We start from the raw sequence: 22,735 nt of genomic DNA on the forward strand, positions 1-22,735 counted from the left end.
GTCCAAGTAAGGTACTACTGCAATGCCCCTTGGTCTTAGCACCGCTAGAAGGGACCCTAGTACCTTTGTGAAAATCCTTGGAGCAGTGGCTAATCCGAAAGGAAGTGCCACGAACTGGTAATGCTTGTCCAGGAATGCGAACCTTAGGAACCGATGATGTTCCTTGTGGATAGGAATATGTAGATACGCATCCTTTAAATCCACCGTGGTCATGAATTGACCTTCCTGGATGGAAGGAAGAATTGTTCGAATGGTTTCCATTTTGAACGATGGAACCTTGAGAAACTTGTTTAGGATCTTGAGATCTAAGATTGGTCTGAACGTTCCCTCTTTTTTGGGAACTACGAACAGATTGGAGTAGAACCCCATCCCTTGTTCCCCTAATGGAACAGGATGAATCACTCCCATTTTTAACAGGTCTTCTACACAATGTAAGAATGCCTGTTTTTTTATGTGGTCTGAAGACAATTGAGACCTGTGGAACCTCCCCCTTGGGGGAAGCCCTTTGAATTCCAGAAGATAACCTTGGGAGACTATTTCTAGTGCCCAAGGATCCAGAACATCTCTTGCCCAAGCCTGAGCGAAGAGAGAGAGTCTGCCCCCCACCAGATCCGGTCCCGGATCGGGGGCCAACAGTTCATGCTGTCTTGGTAGCAGTGGCAGGTTTCTTGGCCTGCTTTCCCTTGTTCCAGCCTTGCATTGGTCTCCAGGCTGGCTTGGCTTGAGAAGTATTACCCTCTTGCTTAGAGGACGTAGCACTTGGGGCTGGTCCGTTTTTACGAAAGGGACGAAAATTAGGTTTATTTTTGGCCTTGAAAGACCTATCCTGAGGGTGTGGCCCTTACCCCCAGTGATATCAGAGATAATCTCTTTCAAGTCAGGGCCAAACAGCGTTTTCCCCTTGAAAGGAATGTTAAGCAATTTGTTCTTGGAAGACGCATCCGCTGACCAAGATTTCAACCAAAGCGCTCTGCGCGCCACAATAGCAAACCCAGAATTTTTCGCCGCTAATCTAGCCAATTGCAAAGTGGCGTCTAGGGTGAAAGAATTAGCCAATTTGAGAGCACGGATTCTGTCCATAATCTCCTCATAAGGAGGGGAATCACTAGTGATCGCCTTTTCTAGCTCATCGAACCAGAAACACGCGGCTGTAGTGACAGGAACAATGCATGAAATTGGTTGTAGAAGGTAACCTTGCTGAACAAACATCTTTTTAAGCAAACCTTCTAATTTTTTATCCATAGGATCTTTGAAAGCACAACTATCTTCTATGGGTATAGTGGTGCGTTTGTTTAAAGTAGAAACCGCCCCCTCGACCTTGGGGACTGTCTGCCATAAGTCCTTTCTGGGGTCGACCATAGGAAACAATTTTTTAAATATGGGGGGAGGGACGAAAGGTATACCGGGCCTTTCCCATTCTTTATTTACAATGTCCGCCACCCGCTTGGGTATAGGAAAAGCTTCTGGGGGCCCCGGGACCTCTAGGAACTTGTCCATTTTACATAGTTTCTCTGGGATGATCAAATTCTCACAATCATCCAGAGTGGATAACACCTCCTTAAGCAGAGCGCGGAGATGTTCCAACTTAAATTTAAATGTAATCACATCAGGTTCAGCTTGTTGAGAAATTTTCCCTGAATCTGAAATTTCTCCCTCAGACAAAACCTCCCTGGCCCCCTCAGACTGGTGTAGGGGCCCTTCAGAAACAATATCATCAGCGTCCTCATGCACTTCAGTATTATCTAAAACAGAGCAGTCGCGCTTACGCTGATAAGTGGGCATTTTGGCTAAAATGTTTTTGATAGAATTATCCATTACAGCCGTTAATTGTTGCATAGTAAGGAGTATTGGCGCGCTAGATGTACTAGGGGCCTCCTGAGTGGGCAAGACTGGTGTAGACGAAGGAGGGGATGATGCAGTACCATGCTTACTCCCCTCACTTGAGGAATCATCTTGGGCATCATTTTCTCTAAATTTTGTGTCACATAAATCACATCTATTTAAATGAGAAGGAACCTTGGCTTCCCCACATTCAGAACACAGTCTATCTGGTAGTTCAGACATGTTAAACAGGCATAAACTTGATAACAAAGTACAAAAAACGTTTTAAAATTAAACCGTTACTGTCACTTTAAATTTTAAACTGAACACACTTTATTACTGCAAATGCGAAAAAACATGAAGGAATTGCTCAAAATTCACCAAAATTTCACCACAGTGTCTTAAAGCCTTAAAAGTATTGCACACCAAATTTGGAAGCTTTAACCCTTAAAATAACGGAACCGGAGCCGTTTTTATCTTTAACCCCTTTACAGTCCATGGTATCTGCTTTGCTGAGACCCAACCAAGCCCAAAGGGGGATACGATACCAAATGACGCCTTCAGAAAGTCTTTTCTATGTATCAGAGCTCCTCACACATGCGACTGCATGTCATGCTTCTCAAAAACAAGTGCGCAATACCGGCGCGAAAATGAGACTCTGCCTATGATAAGGGAAAGCCCCTAGAGAATAAGGTGTCCCAAACAGTGCCTGCCGATATTATTTTACAAAATACCCAGATTAAAATGATTCCTCAAGGCTAAATATGTTTATTATATGAATCGATTTAGCCCAGAAAATGTCTACAGTCTTAAAAAGCCCTTGTGAAGCCCTTATTTATTGTCTGTAATAAAAATGGCTTACCGGATCCCATAGGGAAAATGACAGCTTCCAGCATTACATCGTCTTGTTAGAATGTGTCATACCTCAAGCAGTAAAATTCTGCTCACTGTTCCCTCAACTGAAGTTAATTCCTCTCAACAGTCTTTAGTAACGGTTGCTAAAATCATTTTCCTCTTACAAACAGAAATCTTCATCTCTTTTCTGTTTCAGAGTAAATAGTACATACCAGCACTATTTTAAAATAACAAACTCTTGATTGAATAATAAAAACTACAGTTAAACACTAAAAAACTCTAAGCCATCTCCGTGGAGATGTTGCCTGTACAACGGCAAAGAGAATGACTGGGGTAGGCGGAGCCTAGGAGGGATCATGTGACCAGCTTTGCTGGGCTCTTTGCCATTTCCTGTTGGGGAAGAGAATATCCCACAAGTAAGGATGACGCCGTGGACCGGACACACCTATGTTGGAGAAATTAATATTCTGTCCCTGGTATCTGGGGTGCTTTGCCATTAGTTATCAACTAGCAAAAACATAAATAAATAAAATAATCTAAAACTCTAAAACAGGTAATGTTGCCATGGAAGCATTTGAAAAACAAATATGCCATTTTTATAAATGATACTGTTACCTATAGTATACTCACTCTGAAAGTAAGAAACTAATGCTGACCGTGGTCTGCTTAGCAGGGTCTGATGCAAAGGAGTCCTCACCACAGGTTGCATGATAAGACCTCTGTAGAATTGCAAGACAAATCGATTTTACAGAAACTTCAGAGGAAAATGAATTTATATTTTTTCCAAATCAATTGTAAACTATATATTAATTAACAAAACAAACTCTTGTTTTACATGCAGAAATATTGTAAAACACTTGACATTACTCCAAATGATGCTAAATGTCATTAAATGCCATGTATCTATCTTGTTTCAAATGAATATTTACACGTTTGTGACTTGTGACATTTGAAATCATGCAAATACAGGTTAAAAAGGAAATTTATGCTTACCTGATAAATTTATTTCTTTTACGATGTACCGAGTCCACGGGTTTCATCCTTACTTGTGGGATATAATCCTCTTGTTAACAGGAAGTGGCAAAGAGCACCACAGCAGAGCTGCTATATAGCTCCTCCCTTAACTCCTCCCCCCAGTCATTCGACCGAAGGTATAGGATGAGAAAGGGAAAAACTAAAAAGGTGCAGAGGTGACTGAAGTTTAGAGAAAATAAATCCTGTCTCAATGAACAGGGTGGGCCGTGGACTTGGTACATCGTAAAAGAAATAAATTTATCAGGTAAACATAAATTTCCTTTTCTTTTACAAGATGTACCGAGTCCACGGTTTTCATCCTTACTTGTGGGAACCAATACCAAAGCTGTAGGACACGGATGAAAGGGAGGGCCAAGACAGGAACCTAAACGGAAGGCACCACTGCTTGAAGAACCTTTCTCCCAAAAATAGCTTCAGATGAAGCAAAAGTATCAAATTTGTAGAACTTTGAAAAAGTGTGAAGGGAAGACCAAGTCGCAGCCTTACAAATCTGCTCAACAGAGGCATCGTTTTTGAAAGCCCATGTGGAAGCCAAAGCCCTAGTGGAATGAGCCGTAATCCTTTCAGGAGGCTGCTGTCCAGCAGTCTCATATGCCAGACGGATAATGCTTTTTAAGCCAAAAAGAGAGAGAGGTAGCCATAGCTTTATGACCTCTTCTTCTTCCAGAATAAACTACAAAGAGAGAAGATGTTTGATGAAATTCCATGGTTGCTTGTAAGTAAAATTTTAAAGTACGGACCACGTCCAGATTATGCAACAGACGTTCCTTCTTAGAGGAAGGATTAGGACACAAGGAAGGAACCACAATTTCTTGATTAATATTCTTATTTGAAACGACCTTTGTAAGGAATCCAGGGTTAGTACGCAAAACCACCTTATCAGAATGGAATATAAGATAAGGTGAATCACATTGTAACGCAGAAAGCTCAGAAACTCAGCGAGCAGAAGAGATAGCAACAAGGAACAAAACTTTCCAAGATAACAGTTTAACATCTATGGAATGCATGGGTTCAAACGGAACCCCTTGAAGAACATTAAGAACTAAATTTAAACTCCATGGCGGAGCAATAGGTTTAAACACAGGCTTGATTCTGATTAAAGCCTGACAAAAAGCCTGAATGTCCGGAACATCTGCCAGACGCTTATGAAGTAAAATTGACAAAAGCAGAAATTTGTCCCTTTAAGGAACTAGCTGATAATCCTTTCTCCAATCCTTCTTGGAGAAAAAATAAAATCCTTGGAATCCTAACCTTACTCCATGAGTAGCCCTTGGATTCGCACCAATAAAGATATTTACGCCATATCTTATGGTAAATTTTTCTAGTGACCGGCTTGCGAGCCTGGATCAGAGTGTCAGAGCCTTCAGGGAATTCCAGACTGCACCCCAGCCCAGGAGGCTGGCGTCTGTCATTACTATCTCCCAAGATGGCCTGCGAAAGCACATCTCCTGGGACAGATGGTCTAGTGACAACCACCACTGAAGAGAATCTCTGGTCTCCTGGTCCAGAATTATTTGAGGAGACAAATTCGCATAATCCCCATTCCACTGCCTGAGCATGCACAGTTGTAGTGGTCTGAGATGAAAGCGAGCAAATGGAATGATATCCATTGCTGCTACCATTAGACCGATAACTTTAATACACTGCGCCACTGTTGGCTGGTGAAGGGACTGCAGAATTCGGCAAGTATTTAGAATATTTGATTTTCTGACCTCTGTCAGAAATATTTTCATGTTTACTGAGTCTATTAAAGTTCCTAGGAATGGAACTCTTGTTTGAGGGACTAGTGAACTCTTTTCCACGTTCACTTTCCAACCGTGAGTTCTTAGAAATGACAACACGATGTCAGTGTGTGATTTGGACAGATGATAGGTTGACGCCTGGATCAAGATATCGTCCAGATAGGACGCCACTGCTATACCTCGCGGCCTGAGAACCGCTAGAAGGGACCATAGAACCTTTGTGAAGATCCTGGGAGCCGTGGCCAACCCGAAGGGAAGAGCCACAAACTGATAATGTTTGTCCTGGAAGCCAAATCTCAGGGACTGATGATGATCCTTGTGGATAGGAATGTGAAGGTACGTGTCCTTCAGGTCCACAGTGGTCATATATTGACCTTCCTGAATCATTGGTAAGATCGTACGAATGGTCTCCATCTTGAACGATGGGACTCTGACAAACTTGTTTAGACCTTTGAGGTCTAAAATTGGTCTGAAGGTCCCCTCTTTTTTGGGAACCACAAAGAGATTTGAGTAGAACCCCTGCCCCTGTTTCAACTTTGGAACTGGGCAAATTACACCCATTGTGTAGAGGTCTATTACACAGCGTAAGAACGCCTTTCTTTTTGTCTGGTCTACAGACAAACGTGAAAGATGAAATCTCCCCCTGGGGAGACAATCTTTGAATTCCAGCTGGTACCCCTGGGACACAATCTCTAATGCCCAGGGATCCTGTACGTCCCTTGCCCAAGCCTGAGCAAAGAAAGAGAGTCTGCCCCCTACCAGATCCGGTCCCGGATCGGGGGCTGCCCCTTCATGCTGTCTTGGTAGCAGCAGCTGGCTTCTTGGTTTGTTTACCTTTATTCCAGGCCTGGTAAGGTCTCCAGACCGACTTGGATTGAGCAAAGTTCACTTCCTGCTTAGCAGAGGAACCGGGAGCCGAGGAAACTCCTCTAAAATTTTGAAAGGAACGAAAAACATAATTTATGTAAGAACTTACCTGATAAATTCATTTCTTTCATATTAGCAAGAGTCCATGAGCTAGTGACGTATGGGATATACATTCCTACCAGGAGGGGCAAAGTTTCCCAAACCTCAAAATGCCTATAAATACACCCCTCACCACACCCACAAATCAGTTTAACGAATAGCCAAGAAGTGGGGTGATGAGAAAAAAGTGCGAAAGCATTAAAAACAAGGAATTGGAATAATTGTGCTTTATACAAAAAAATCATAACCACCACAAAAAAGGGTGGGCCTCATGGACTCTTGCTAATATGAAAGAAATGAATTTATCAGGTAAGTTCTTACATAAATTATGTTTTCTTTCATGTAATTAGCAAGAGTCCATGAGCTAGTGATGTATGGGATAATGACTACCCAAGATGTGGATCTTCCACGCAAGAGTCACTAGAGAGGGAGGGATAAAATAAAGACAGCCAATTCCGCTGAAAAATAATCCACACCCAAAATAAAGTTTAAATCTTATAATGAAGAAAACTGAAATTATAAGCAGAAGAATCAAACTGAAACAGCTGCCTGAAGTATTTTTTCTACCAAAAACTGCTTCAGAAGAAGAATACACATCAAAAATGGTAGAATTTAGTAAGAGTATGCAAAGAAGACCAAGTTGCCGCTTTGCAAATCTGAACAATCAAAGCTTCATTCCTAAACGCCCAGGAAGTAGAAACTGACCTAGTAGAATGAGCTGTAATCCTTTGAGGCGGAGATTTACCCGACTCGACATAAGCATGATGAATTAAAGATTTCAACCAAGATGCCAAAGAAATGGCAGAGGCCTTCTGACCTTTCCTAGAACCGGAAAAGATAACAAATAGACTAGAAGTCTTTCGGAAATTCTTAGTAGCTTCAACATAACATTTCAAAGCTCTAACAACATCCAAAGAATGCAATGATCTCTCCTTAGAATTCTTAGGATTAGGACATAATGAAGGAACCACAATTTCTCTACTAATGTTGTTAGAATTCACAACCTTAGGTAAAAATTAAAAAGAAGTTCGCAACACCGCCTTATCCTGATGAAAAATCAGAAAAGGAGACTCACAAGAAAAGAGCAGATAATTCAGAAACTCTTCTAGCAGAAGAGATGGCCAAAAGAAACAAAACTTTCCAAGAAAGTAATTTAATGTCCAGTGAATGCATAGGTTCAAACGGAGGAGTTTGAAGAGCCCCAAGAACCAAATTCAAACTCCAAAGAGGAGAAAATTGACTTAATAACAGATTTTATAAGAAACAAAGCTTGTATAAAACAATGAATATCAGGAAGAATAGCAATCCTTCTGTGAAAAAGAACAGAAAGAGCAGAGATTTGTCCTTTCAAGGAACTTGCAGACAAACCTTTATCCAAACCATCCTGAAGAAACTGTAAAATTCTCGGAATTCTAAAAGAATGCCAGGAAAAATGATGAGAAAGAAACCAAGAAAACATAATTTATGCTTACCTGATAAATTCCTTTCTCCTGTAGTGTAGTCAGTCCACGGGTCATCCATTACTTATGGGATATTAACTCCTCCCCAACAGGAAGTGCAAGAGGATCACCCAAGCAGAGCTGCTATATAGCTCCTCCCCTCTACGTCACACCCAGTCATTCGACCGAAAACCAAACGAGAAAGGAGGAACCATAGGGTGCAGTGGTGACTGGAGTATAATTTAAAAATTTAGACCCGCCATAAAAAACAGGGCGGGCCGTGGACTGACTACACTACAGGAGAAAGGAATTTATCAGGTAAGCATAAATTATGTTTTCTCCTGTTAAGTGTAGTCAGTCCACGGGTCATCCATTACTTATGGGATACCAATACCAAAGCTAAAGTACACGGATGACGGGAGGGACAGGCAGGATCTTTATACGGAAGGGACCACTGCCTGAAGAACCTTTCTCCCAAAAACAGCCTCCGAAGAAGCAAAAGTGTCAAATTTGTAAAATTTGGAAAAAGTATGAAGAGAAGACCAAGTTGCAGCCTTGCAAATCTGTTCAACAGAGGCCTCATTCTTAAAGGCCCAAGTGGAAGCCACAGCTCTAGTAGAATGAGCTGTAATACTTTCAGGAGGTTGCTGTCCAGCAGTCTCATAGGCTAAACGTATTATGCTACGAAGCCAAAAGGATAGAGAGGTAGCAGATGCTTTTTGACCTCTCCTCTGTCCAGAATAAACGACAAACAGGGAAGAAGTTTGGCGAAAATCTTTAGTTGCCTGTAAATAAAATTTCAGAGCACGGACTACGTCTAGATTGTGCAGAAGTCGTTCCTTCTTTGAAGAAGGGTTAGGGCACAATGATGGAACCAAAATCTCTTGATTGATATTCTTGTTAGTAACTACCTTAGGTAAGAACCCAGGTTTAGTACGCAGAACTACCTTATCTGAATGAAAAATCAGATAAGGAGAATCACAATGTAAGGCTGATAACTCAAAGACTCTACGAGCCGAGGAAATAGCCATTAAAAACAGAACTTTCCAAGATAACAGCTTGATATCAATGGAATGAAGGGGTTCAAACGGAACACCCTGTAAAACGTTAAGAACTAAATTTAAGCTCCACGGTGGAGCTACAGTCTTAAACACAGGCTTAATCCTAGCCAAAGCCTGACAAAAAGCCTGAACGTCTGGAACTTCTGACAGACGTTTGTGTAAAAGGATGGACAGAGCTGAAATCTGTCCCTTTAAAGAACTTGCAGATAAACCCTTTTCTAAACCTTCTTGTAGAAAAGACAATATCCTAGGAATCCTAACCTTACTCCATGAGTAGTTCTTGGATTCGCACCAGTGTAAGTATTTACGCCATATCTTATGGTAAATTTTCCTGGTAACAGGTTTCCTAGCCTGTATTAAGGTATCAATTACTGACTCCGAAAATCCACGCTTTGATAAAATCAAGCGTTCAATTTCCATGCAGTCAGCTTCAGAGAAATTAGATTTTGATGTTTGAAAGGACCCTGAATTAGAAGGTCCTGTCTCAGAGGCAGAGACCAAGGTGGACAGGATGACATGTCCACTAGATCTGCATACCAGGTCCTGCGTGGACACGCAGGCGCTATTAGAATCACCGATGCTTTCTCCTGTTTGATCCTGGCAATCAAACGAGGAAGCATCGGGAAGGGTGGAAACACATAAGCCATCCTGAAGGTCCAAGGTGCTGTCAAGGCATCTATCAGGACCGCTCCCGGGTCCCTGGACCTGGACCCGTAACAAGGAAGCTTGGCGTTCTGGCGAGACGCCATGAGATCCATATCTGGTTTGCCCCAACGTCGAAGTATTTGGGCAAAGACCTCCGGATGAAGTTCCCACTTCCCCTGGATGAAAAGTCTGGCGACTTAGGAAATCCACCTCCCAGTTCTCCACTCCTGGGATGTGGATCGCTGACAGGTGGCAAGAGTGAGACTCTGCCCAGCGAATTATCTTTGATACTTCCATCATCGCTAGGGAACTCCTTGTCCCTCCCTGATGGTTGATGTAAGCCACAGTCGTGATGTTGTCTGACTAAAACCTGATGAACCTCAGAGTTGCTAACTGAGGCCAAGCCAGAAGGGCATTGAGAACTGCTCTCAATTCCAGAATGTTTATTGGAAGGAGACTCTCCTCTTGAGTCCATGATCCCTGAGCCTTCAGGGAATTCCAGACAGCGCCCCAACCTAGTAGGCTGGCGTCTGTTGTTACAATTGTCCAGTCTGGCCTGCTGAAGGGCATCCCCCTGGACAGATGTGGCCGAGAAAGCCACCATAGAAGAGAATCTCTGGTCTCTTGATCCAGATTCAGCGTAGGGGACAAATCTGAGTAATTAAGCCGATTACCTCCATGCATTGAGCCACTGACGGGTGTTGAATGGAATGAAGGACACGGCAAGCATTTAGAAGCTTTGTTAACCTGTCCTCTGTCAGGTAAATTTTCATTTCTACAGAATCTATAAGAGTCCCCAAGAAGGGAACTCTTGTGAGTGGTAAGAGAGAACTCTTCTCTTCGTTCACTTTCCACCCATGCGACCTTAGAAATGCCAGTACTAACTCTGTATGAGACTTGGCAGTTTGGAAGCTTGACGCTTGTATCAGAATGTCGCCTAGGTACGGAGCTACCGAAATTCCTCGCGGTCTTAGTACCGCCAGAAGAGAGCCCAGAACCTTTGTAAAGATTCTTGGAGCCGTAGCCAACCCGAAGGGAAGAGCTACAAACTGGTAATGCCTGTCTAGGAAGGCAAACCTTAGATACCTGTAATGTTCTCTGTGAATCGGTATGTGAAGGTAAGCATCCTTTAAATCCACTGTGGTCATGTACTGACCTCTTTGGATCATGGGTAAGATTGTCCGAATAGTTTCCATCTTGAACGATGGAACTCTTAGGAATTTGTTTAGGATCTTTAAATCCAATATTGGTCTGAAGGTTCCCTCTTTTTTGGGAACCACAAACAGATTTGAGTAAAACCCTTGTCCGTGTTCCGACCGCGGAACTGGGTGGATCACTCCCATTAGTAAAAGGTCTTGTACACAGCGTAGAAACGCCTCTTTCTTTATCTGGTTTGTTGACAACCTTGAAAGGTGAAATCTCCCTTGTGCAGGAGAAGCTTTGAAGTCCAGAAGATATCCCTGAGATATGATCTCCAACGCCCAGGGATCCTGGACATCTCTTGCCCAAGCCTGGGCGAAGAGAGAGAGTCTGCCCCCCACTAGATCCGTTTCCGGATCGGGGGCCCTCACTTCATGCTGTCTTAGGGGCAGCAGCAGGTTTTCTGGCCTGCTTGCCCTTGTTCCAGGTCTGGTTAGGTTTCCAGCCTTGTCTGTAGCGAGCAACAGCTCCTTCCTGTTTTGGAGCAGAGGAAGTTGATGCTGCTCCTGCCTTGAAGTTACGAAAGGCACGAAAATTAGACTGTCTAGCCCTAGGTTTGGCTCTGTCTTGAGGCAGGGCATGGCCTTTACCTCCCGTAATATCAGCAATAATTTCTTTCAAACCGGGCCCGAATAAAGTCTGCCCCTTGAAAGGTATGTTAAGTAATTTAGATTTAGAAGTTACATCAGCTGACCAGGATTTTAGCCACAGCGCTCTGCGTGCCTGAATGGCGAATCCGGAATTCTTAGCAGTAAGTTTAGTTAAATGTACTACAGCATCAGAAATAAATGAATTAGCTAGCTTAAGGGTTTTAAGCTTGTGTGAAATCTCATCCAATGGCGCCGAGTCAAGGGTCTCTTCCAGAGTCTCAAACCAAAATGCTGCCGCAGCCGTGACAGGCACAATGCATGCAAGGGGTTGTAATATAAAACCTTGTTGAACAAACATTTTCTTAAGGTAACCCTCTAACTTTTTATCCATTGGATCTGAAAAGGCACAGCTATCCTCCACCGGGATAGTGGTATGCTTAGCTAAAGTAGAAACTGCTCCCTCCACCTTAGGGACCGTTTGCCATAAGTCCCGTGTGGTGGCGTCTATTGGAAACATTTTTCTGAATATAGGAGGGGGTGAGAAAGGCACACCGGGTCTATCCCACTCCTTAGTAACAATTTCAGTAAGTCTCTTAGGTATAGGAAAAACGTCAGTACTCGTCGGTACCGCAAAATATTTATCCAACCTACACATTTTCTCTGGGATTGCAACTGTGTTACAATCATTCAGAGCCGCTAACACCTCCCCTAGTAATACACGGAGGTTTTCCAGCTTAAACTTAAAATTTGAAATGTCTGAATCCAGTTTATTTGGATCAGATCCGTCACCCGCAGAATGAAGCTCTCCGTCCTCATGCTCTGCAAATTGTGACGCAGTATCAGACATGGCCCTAGCATTATCAGCGTACTCTGTTCTCATCCCAGAGTGATCTCGTTTACCCCTAAGTTCTGGCAATTTAGACAAAACTTCAGTCATAACATTAGCCATGTCTTGTAGAGTGATTTGTAATGGCCGCCCTGATGTACTTGGCGTTACAATATCACGCACCTCCTGAGCGGGAGATGCAGGTACTGACACGTGAGGCAAGTTAGTCGGCATAACTTCCCCCTCGTTGTCTGGTGAATGTTGCTTAACATGTACAGATTGACTTTTATTTAAAGTAGCATCAATGCAATTAGTACATAAATTTCTATTGGGCTCCACCTTGGCTTTTGAACATATTGCACAAAGAGATTCCTCTGTGTCAGACATGTTTAAACAAACTAGCAATTAGACTAGCAAGCTTGGAAATACTTTTCAACTAAATTTACAAGCAATATGTAAAACGTTACTGTGCCTTTAAGAAGCACACAAAAACTGTCACAGTTGAATAACAATGAACCGGATTAGTTATAGAAACCAAATTTAGTAAAGGATTGCACTCATTAGCAATGGATGATTAACCCTTAATATCAGAAAAAACGGATAATAATTGAAAATATAAGCGTTTTTATCACAGTCAAAGCACAGTCTCACAGGTCTGCTGTGAGTGATTACCTCCCTCAAAACTAGTTTTGAAGACCCCTGAGCTCTGTGGAGACGTCCTGGATCATGCAGGGAGAAAAAGGCAGACTGTGACTGAATTTCTGATGCGTAGTAAAAGCGCCAAAATAGGCCCCTCCCACTCACACTACAACAGTGAGGGAAGCTCAGTAAACTGTTTTAATTTAAAACAAACGACAGCCATGTGGAAAATAACGCCCAAAACAATTTTTCACCAAGTACCTCAGATAATTAAACAATTTAACATGCCAGCAAACGTTTAAAATCTAATTTATGAAATGTCATTAAAAGCCTGCTGCTAGTCGCTCACACTGCAAGTTAGGCTAAAAGTTATATGCATACAGTATTCTCCCAGTGAAGTGCCATTCCCCAGAAATACTTAAGTGTAAACATATATACATATCAGCCTGATACCAGTTGCTACTACTGCATTTAAGGCTGTACTTACATTATATCGGTATTAGCAGTATTTTCTCAGTCAATTCCATTCCTTAGAAAATAATATACTGCAACATACCTCTTTGCAGGTGAACCTGCCCGCTGTCCCCTGATCTGAAGTTACCTTACTCCTCAGAATGGCCGAGAACAGCAAACGGATCTTAGTTACGTCCGCTAAGATCATATACAAAAACTCAGGTAGATTCTTCTTCAAATTCTGCCCGAGAAGAAAACAACACACTCCGGTGCCGTTTAAAATAACAAACTTTTGATTGAAGATATAAAAACTAAGTTTAATCACCACAGTCCTCTCACACATCCTATCTATTAGTTGGGTGCAAGAGAATGACTGGGTGTGACGTAGAGGGGAGGAGCTATATAGCAGCTCTGCTTGGGTGATCCTCTTGCACTTCCTGTTGGGGAGGAGTTAATATCCCATAAGTAATGGATGACCCGTGGACTGACTACACTTAACAGGAGAAATGTAAGTCTTCCAGACTCGATAATATATCATCCTAGATACAGATCTACGAGCCTGTAACATAGTATTAATCACAGAGTCAGAGAAACATCTTTGACTAAGAATCAAGCGTTCAATCTCCATACCTTTAAATTTAAGGATTTGAGATCCTGATGGTAAAAAAGGACCTTATGACAGAAGGTCTGGTCTTAACGGAAGAGTCCACGGATGACAAGAAGCCATGCGGACAAGATCCGCATACCAAAACCTGTGAGGCCATGCTGGAGCCACCAGCAGAAAAAACGAGCATTCCTTCAGAATCTTGGAGATTACTCTTGGAAGAAGAACTAGAGGCGGAAAGATATAGGCAGGATGATACTTCCAAGGAAGTGACAATGCATCCACTGCTTCCACCTGAGGACCCCTGGATCTGGACAGATACCTGGGAAGTTTCTTGTGTAGATGAGAAACCATCAGATCTATTTCTGGAAGTCCCCACATTTGAACAATCTGAAGAAACACCTCTGGGTGAAGAGACCACTCGCCCGGATGTAACGCTTGGCGACTGAGATAATCCATTTCCCAATTGTCTATACCTGGGATACGAACCGCAGAGATTAGACAGGAGCTGGATTCCGCCCATACCAGTATTTGAGATACTTCTTTCATAGCCAGAGGACTGTGAGTCCCTCCTTGATGATTGATATATGCCACAGTTGTGACATTGTCTGTCTGAAAACAAATGAACGATTCTCTCTTTAGAAGAGGCCATGACTGAAGAGCTCTGAAAATTGCACGAGTTCCAAAATATTGATTGGAAATCTCACCTCCTGAGATTTCCCAAACCCCTTGTGCTGTCAGAAACCCCCATACAGCTCCCCAACCTGTCAGACTTGCATCTGTTGAGATCACAGTCCAGGTTGGAAGAAAAAAAGAAGCCCCCTGAACTAAACGATGGTGGTCTGTACCACGTCAGAGGGTGTCGAACAATCGGTTTTAAAGATATTAAATGAGATCTCTGTATAATCCCGGCACCACCGGTTCAGCATACAGAGCTGAAGAGGTCGCATGTGAAAATGAGCAAAGGGGAACACGTCCAATGCAGCAGTCATAAGAACCTAGAATTTCCATGCATAAGGCTACCGAAGGGAATGATTGAGACTGAAGGTTTCGATAAGCTGAAACCAATTTCAGACGTCTCTAATCCAACAGAAACATGGACACTGAATCTATCCGGAAATCAAAAAAGGTGACTCTTGTCTGAGGAATCAACAAACTTTTTGGTTAATTGATCCTCCAACCATGTTCTTGAAGAAACAACACTCATAAAAAGCTGGAAAGGATCTTTCCATTGAAAATGAGCAAAGGGAATTGAAACCAATGCTGTTAAAACTTCTATGCATATATAGCAACTGAAGGAAATAATAGAGACTAAAGGTACCGACAGACGGAACCCAAATCAAATTGTCCCTTGTCTGATAGAGACAAAGATAGTGACATAAACCATCTGGAAACCTAAAAAAAAGGTGACCCTTGCGTGAGGAATCAAGAGCTTTTGAAAAAAAAAAATCCTCTTAACTATGTCCTGAAGAGCAAGTGAAACATATGAGATTCCGCATCCACAGGAAATAATCTGAATGAAAACAGAAAAATGAAGAATATGCATTTATTGAATCTAATGAAAACAAATAATGCTATCAATGACCATAAAAAGGCAGAATAGTTTGAATAAAACTCCAAAACCCAGTTCCTAGAAAAAGAACTGGAAGAAATACCCCAGAAGATTCCAGGTCTGAGCAGCGCTTGAGCCATGCTTCAACAGTATCCAAAATATATAGGGCAGAAACACACTGAAAGTGTTAGCCTTACTGGAATAAAATCAAAGAAATTTGGACAGAATAGAACCAAATAAATTTCAAAGAAGTCTTAACCTGCCCCTTACCAGCCAAGCTGGAATACGGCACGTACATCGCAATATTAGGGAGCTGATTTCGAACCCCAATTATAAACATGTTACTTGGGAAAGAACTCAGGAATTCGTTCCTTAATAAGAACAACCAAACTAATATAAGCTTAAAGTTTAGTCTTAGAACTCAATCTTGAAGCCCATAGTAACGGTTAAGAATTGAATCCAATTATAATTGATTATCTTAGAACAAAAGAAATATGGATTTTCTTTTTGTTTTTTTTGTTTTGCTTTTTTTTAAAAATCACAAAATTCTTCTAGCTAAAATAGCTAAAGACATAGATTAACCCTCATTTGCGAATATATTCAATAAAATGAAGACACAAATGAAATCATTAGCATGATAGTCCAGTTTAAAGGACCAGTCAAAACAGAGGGCTTGCAAAATGCAAAACAACAAGACAAATGCAACAGCACCTAGTCTAGTAAATGTTGTCCCTTTAACAATGCTAAATAAATCATAATCTGATACTTGATCTTAAAGTAAACAGAAAAAATTAAGCAATTGCAATATCACAGGACCAAGAAAAGTACCTGAAAATAAATAATTTTCCATAAATAAGATATAACTATATAAAGGAAAATAAATACTATTTTGCTATAACAACAATAGCATAATTAGTAGGAGTAGAGATAGCTCCAATAAATTGGAGAACCCTCCAAATTAAATTTAACTGCTGACAAAGAATATAGTTTAAAAATAAAAGAAAATTCTCAGCCTATTCCATTCCCTAGTATGAGGAATTGGAAGGAAAACCTCTGAAATCACAGAAGAATAAAAAGGCAGAAATAGTGTCAGCTAGTTTTAAAGAACTAGTTACCTTAATATCCAAAATAATCAACACCTCTTCAACAAAGAACAAATGTACTTTAATAATAAAAAATTTATATAAAAAAGTAGATTTGTTAGTGTCAATATCTGATTAAGAGAATTTCTGAAAGAGAAAAAAACATCATCAGAGAAGGATAAATCAGTATGTTGTTGGTCATTTGAAACTTCAATAATTAAAAAAGAAGTGAAAAAGACCTAAAAATTGTATTAGAAGGCACGAAGTCAGACAAAGCCTTAATCAGAAAAAAATATTTCTTATAAATCTTCTAAACATTTCTTGTACTTAAGAATGGAAATGTATAAAGCATAAATACTAATGGAATCTGCATGTAAAAGTATATCATAATAACTTAATACAAACCATAGCTAAAGATAAACATTTATAACATTTAAAATAAATGAACTTAGCTTTGGTAGAACTGAAACTCAGTTAAGCATTTTTCCAGAAGTGGCTTCTGACTCAGGGACAATCGGAGACATCTTGCAATATGTAATAGAAAAAACAACATATAAAGCAAAATTGATCAAATTCCTTAAATGACAGTTTCAGGAATGGGGAAAAAAATGCCAGTGAACAAGCTTCTAGCAACCAGAAGCAATAAATAATGAGACTTAAATAATGTGGAGACAATAGTGACGCCCATATTTTTTAGCACCAAAAAAACATAATTTATGCTTACCTGATAAATTTATTTCTCTTGTAGTGTAGTCAGTCCACGGGTCATCCATTACTTATGGAATATATCTCTTCCTAACAGGAAGCTGCAAGAGGATCACCCAAGCAGAGCTGCTATATAGCTCCTCCCCTCACATGTCATATTCAGTCATTCGACCAAAACCAGACGAGAAAGGAGAAACCATAGGGTGCAGTGGTGACTGGAGTTTAATTAAAATTTAGATCTGCCTTAAAGACAGGGCGGGCCGTGGACTGACTACACTACAAGAGAAATAAATTTATCAGGTAAGCATAAATTATGTTTTCTCTTGTTAAGTGTAGTCAGTCCACGGGTCATCCATTACTTATGGAATACCAATACCAAAGCTAAAGTACACGGATGAAGGGAGGGACAAGGCAGGAACCTTAAACAGAAGGAACCACTGCCTGAAGCACCTTTCTCCCAAAAATAGCCTCCGAAGAAGCAAGTGTGTCAAATTTGTAAAATTTTTTAAAGGCCCAGGTGGAAGCCACAGCTCTAGTAGAATGAGCTGTAATCCTTTCAGGAGGCTGCTGTCCAGCAGTCTCATAGGCTAAACGTATTATGCTACGAAGCCAAAAAGAGAGAGAGGTAGCCGAAGCCTTTTGACCTCTTCTCTGTCCAGAGTAAACGACAAACAGAGAAGAAGTTTGACGAAAATCTTTAGTTGCCTGCAAATAGAACTTCAGGGCACGGACTACGTCCAGATTATGCAAAAGTCGTTCCTTCTTTGAAGAAGGGTTAGGACACAGTGATGGAACAACAATCTCTTGATTGATATTCCTGTTAGTAACTACCTTAGGTAAGAACCCAGGTTTAGTACGCAGAACTACCTTGTCTGAATGAAAAATCAGATAAGGAGAATCACAATGTAAGGCAGATAACTCAGAGACTCTTCGAGCCAAGGAAATAGCCATCAAAAACAGAACCTTCCAGGATAACAGCTTGATATCAATGGAATGAAGGGGTTCAAATGGAACGCCTTGAAGAACGTTAAGAACTAAGTTTAAGCTCCACGGCGGAGCAACAGTCTTAAACACAGGCTTAATCCTAGCTAAAGCCTGACAAAAAGCCTGAACGTCTGGAACTTCTGCCAGACGTTTGTGTAGAAGAATAGACAGAGCAGAAATCTGTCCCTTTAACAAACTAGCAGATAAGCCCTTTTCTAAACCCTCTTGTAGAAAAGAAAATATCCTAGGAATCCTAACCTTACTCCATGAGTAACTCTTGGATTTGCACCAATATAAATATTTACGCCATATCTTATGGTAAATTCTTCTGGTAACAGGCTTCCTAGCCTGTATTAAGGTATCAATAACCGACTCCGAGAAGCCACGCTTTGATAGAATCAAGCGTTCAATCTCCATGCAGTCAGCCTCAGAGAAATTAGATTTGGATGGTTGAAAGGACCCTGAATTAGAAGGTCCTGTCTCAGAGGCAGAGACCACGGTGGGCAGGACGACATGTCCACTAGGTCTGCATACCAGGTCCTGCGTGGCCACGCAGGCGCTATCAGAATCACCGAAGCTCTCTCCTGTTTGATCTTGGCAATCAAACGAGGAAGCATTGGAAATGGTGGAAACACATAAGCCATGTTGAAGACCCAAGGGGCTGTCAGAGCATCTATCAGCACCGCTCCCGGGTCCCTGGACCTGGATCCGTAACAAGGAAACTTGGCGTTCTGGCGAGACGCCATGAGATCCAGATCTGGTTTGCCCCAACGATGAATCAGTTGAGCAAAGACCTCCGGATGAAGTTCCCACTCCCCCGGATGAAAAGTCTGGCGACTTAGAAAATCCGTCTCCCAGTTCTCCACGCCTGGGATGTAAATCGCTGACAGGTGGCAAGAGTGAGACTCTGCCCAGCGAATTATCTTTGAGACTTCCAACATCGCTAGGGAACTTCTGGTTCCCCCTTGATGGTTGATGTAAGCCACAGTCGTGATGTTGTCCGACTGAAATCTGATGAACCTCAGAGTTGCTAACTGAGGCCAAGCTAGGAGAGCATTGAATATTGCTCTTAATTCCAGAATATTTATTGGGAGGAGTTTCTCCTCCTGAGTCCATAGTCCCTGAGCCTTCAGGGAGTTCCAGACTGCGCCCCAGCCTAGAAGGCTGGCGTCTGTTGTTACAATCGTCCAATCTGGCCTGCGAAAGGTCATCCCCTTGGACAGATGTGGCCGAGAAAGCCACCATAGAAGAAAATCTCTGGTCTCTTGATCCAGATTTAGCAGGGGGGACAAATCTGAGTAATCCCCATTCCACTGACTTAGCATGCACAATTGCAGCGGTCTGAGATGCAATTGCGCAAATGGAACTATGTCCATTGCCGCTACCATTAAGCCGATTACTTCCATGCACTGAGCTACTGACGGGTGTGGAATGGAATGAAGGACACGGCAAGCATTTAGAAGTTTTGATAACCTGGCCTCCGTCAGGTAAATTTTCATCTCTACAGAATCTATAAGAGTCCCTAGAAAGGGAACCCTTGTAAGTGGTAATAGAGAACTCTTTTCCACGTTCACCTTCCACCCATGCGACCTCAGAAATGCCAGAACTATCTCTGTATGAGACTTGGCAGTTTGAAAACTTGACGCTTGTATCAGAATGTCGTCTAGGTACGGAGTCACCGCTATGCCTCGCGGTCTTAGTACCGCTAGAAGTGAGCCCAGATCTTTTGTAAAGATTCTTGGAGCCGTAGCTAATCCGAAGGGAAGAGCTACAAACTGGTAATGCCTGTCTAGGAAAGCAAATCTTAGGTACCGATAATGATCCTTGTGAATCGGTATGTGAAGGTAGGCATCCTTTAAGTCCACTGTGGTCATGTACTGACCCTCTTGGATCATGGGAAGGATGGTTCGAATAGTTTCCATTTTGAATGATGGAACTCTTAGGAATTTGTTTAGGATTTTTAAGTCCAAGATTGGTCTGAAGGTTCCCTCTTTCTTCGGAACCACAAATAGATTTGAATAGAATCCTTGCCCGTGTTCCGTCTGTGGAACTGGGTGGATCACCCCCATTAGTAAGAGGTCTTGTACACAGCGTAGAAACGCCTCTTTCTTTATTTGGTTTGCTGATAACCTTGAAAGATGAAATCTCCCTCGTGGAGGAGAAGTTATGAAGTCCAGGAGATATCCCTGAGATATGATCTCCAACGCCCAGGGTTCCTGGACATCTCTTGCCCAAGCCTGGGCGAAGAGAGAAAGTCTGCCCCCCACTAGATCCGTTTCCGGATAGGGGGCCCTCTCTTCATGCTGTCTTAGGGGCAGCAGCAGGTTTCTTGGCCTGCTTGCCCTTGTTCCAGGACTGGTTAACTTTCCAGCCCTGTCTGTAACGAGCAACAGCTCCTTCCTGTTTTGGAGCGGAGGAAGTTGATGCTGCTCCTGCCTTGAAGTTACGAAAGGCACGAAAATTAGACTGTTTGGCCTTTGATTTGGCCCTGTCCTGAGGTAGAGCATGGCCCTTACCTCCCGTAATGTCAGCTATAATTTCTTTCAAGCCGGGCCCGAATAAGGTCTGCCCTTTGAAAGGAATATTAAGCAATTTAGATTTAGAAGTCACGTCAGCTGACCAGGATTTAAGCCATAGCGCTCTGCGCGCTTGGATGGCGAATCCGGAGTTGTTAGCCGTAAGTTTGGTTAAATGTACGACGGCATCAGAAACAAATGCGTTAGCTAGCTTAAGTGCTTTAAGCTTGTTCATAATTTCATCCAATGGAGCTGTGCAAATGGCCTCTTCCAGAGACTCAAACCAGAATGCCGCCGCCGCAGCAGTGACAGGCGCAATGCATGCAAGGGGCTGTAAGATAAAACCTTGTTGAACAAACATTTTCTTAAGGTAACCCTCTAATTTCTTATCCATTGGATCTGAAAAGGCACAACTATCCTCCACCGGGATAGTGGTACGCTTAGCTAAAGTAGAAACTGCTCCCTCCACCTTAGGGACCGTCTGCCATAAGTCTCGTGTGGTGGCGTCTATAGGAAACATTTTCCTAAATATGGGAGGAGGGGAAAAAGGCACACCAGGTCTATCCCACTCCTTGCTAATAATCTCTGTAAGCCTTTTAGGTATAGGAAACACGTCGGTACACACCGGTACCGCATAGTATCTATCCAACCTACATAATTTTTCTGGAATTGCAACCGTGTTACAATCATTCAGAGCCGCTAATACCTCCCCTAGCAATATGCGGAGGTTCTCAAGCTTAAATTTAAAATTAGAAATCTCTGAATCCAGTCTCCCTGGATCAGATCCGTCACCCACAGAATGAAGCTCTCCGTCTTCATGTTCTGCAAACTGTGACGCAGTATCTGACATGGCTCTCACCTCATCCGCGCGCTCTGTCCTTAACCCAGAGCTATCGCGCTTGCCTCTTAATTCTGGCAATTTAGATAATACTTCTGTCATAACAGTAGCCATGTCTTGCAAAGTGATTTGTAAGGGCCTCCCTGATGTACTTGGCGCCACAAAATCACGCACCTCCTGAGCGGGAGGCGAAGGTACTGACACGTGAGGAGAGTTAGTCGGCATAACTTCCCCCTCGTTGTCTGGTGATAATTTCTTTACATGTAAAGATTGACTTTTATTTAAAGTAACATCAATGCAATTAGATGAAGTAGACAGATTGTGACTGAATTTTTACTGCGCAAAAAAGCCCTAAAATAGGCCCCTCCCACTCATATTACAACAGTGGGAAGCTCAGATAACTGTTTCTATGCAGAAAACAAAGATGGCCATGTGGTAAAAATCATGCCCCAATAAGTTTTATCACCAAGTACCTCACAAAAAACGATTAACATGCCATTAAACGTTTTGAACATACATTTTAAAAGTTATGAAGTGTTATTAATAAGCCTGCTACCAGTCGCTTTTACTGCAGTTAAGGCTCATACATTATTTCAGTATTAACAGTATTTTCAGAGTCAATTCCATTCCTTAGAAAAATACATTCAGTGTACACACACTCATCAGCCTAATACCAGTCGCTATCACTGCATTTAAGGCTGAACTTACGTTACATTGGTATCAGCAGTATTTTCTCAGTCAATTCCATTCCTCAGAAAAATAATTTACTGCACATACCTCGTTTGCAGGGGGGCCCTGCATGCTATTCCCCTTTTCTGAAGTTACCTCACTCCTCAGATGAGAACAGCCAGTGGATCTTAGTTACATCTGCTAAGATCATAGAAAACGCAGGCAGATTCTTCTTCTAATGCTGCCTGAGAACAAACAGCACACTCCGGTGCCATTTAAAATAACAAACTTTGATTGAAGAAATAAACTAAGTTAAAAAACACCACAGACCTCTCACAGCGACCTATCTTTAGTTAGGCTGCAAGAGAATGACTGAATATGACATGTGAGGGGAGGAGCTATATAGCAGCTCTGCTTGGGTGATCCTCTTGCAGCTTCCTGTTAGGAAGAGATATATTCCATAAGTAATGGATGACCCGTGGACTGACTACACTTAACAAGAGAAAAGACGCC

At 42.1% G+C, this 22,735-nt stretch overlaps 1 protein-coding gene across 1 annotated transcript in view; it reads right to left on the bottom strand.

Annotated features, from left to right (window-relative positions):
• The window catches only part of PITRM1 (pitrilysin metallopeptidase 1), a 488,932-nt gene that overhangs the window by 347,241 nt on the left and 118,956 nt on the right, over positions 1-22,735 (bottom strand). The window contains exon 9 of the mRNA XM_053715675.1: positions 3,307-3,395. Coding sequence (XP_053571650.1) covers positions 3,307-3,395 — 89 coding nt within the window. The remainder of the gene's footprint in view (positions 1-3,306; positions 3,396-22,735) is intronic.

The sequence above is a fragment of the Bombina bombina genome, chromosome 5, assembly GCF_027579735.1.
Source record: "Bombina bombina isolate aBomBom1 chromosome 5, aBomBom1.pri, whole genome shotgun sequence".
In the NCBI taxonomy this organism is placed as follows: domain Eukaryota; kingdom Metazoa; phylum Chordata; class Amphibia; order Anura; family Bombinatoridae; genus Bombina; species Bombina bombina.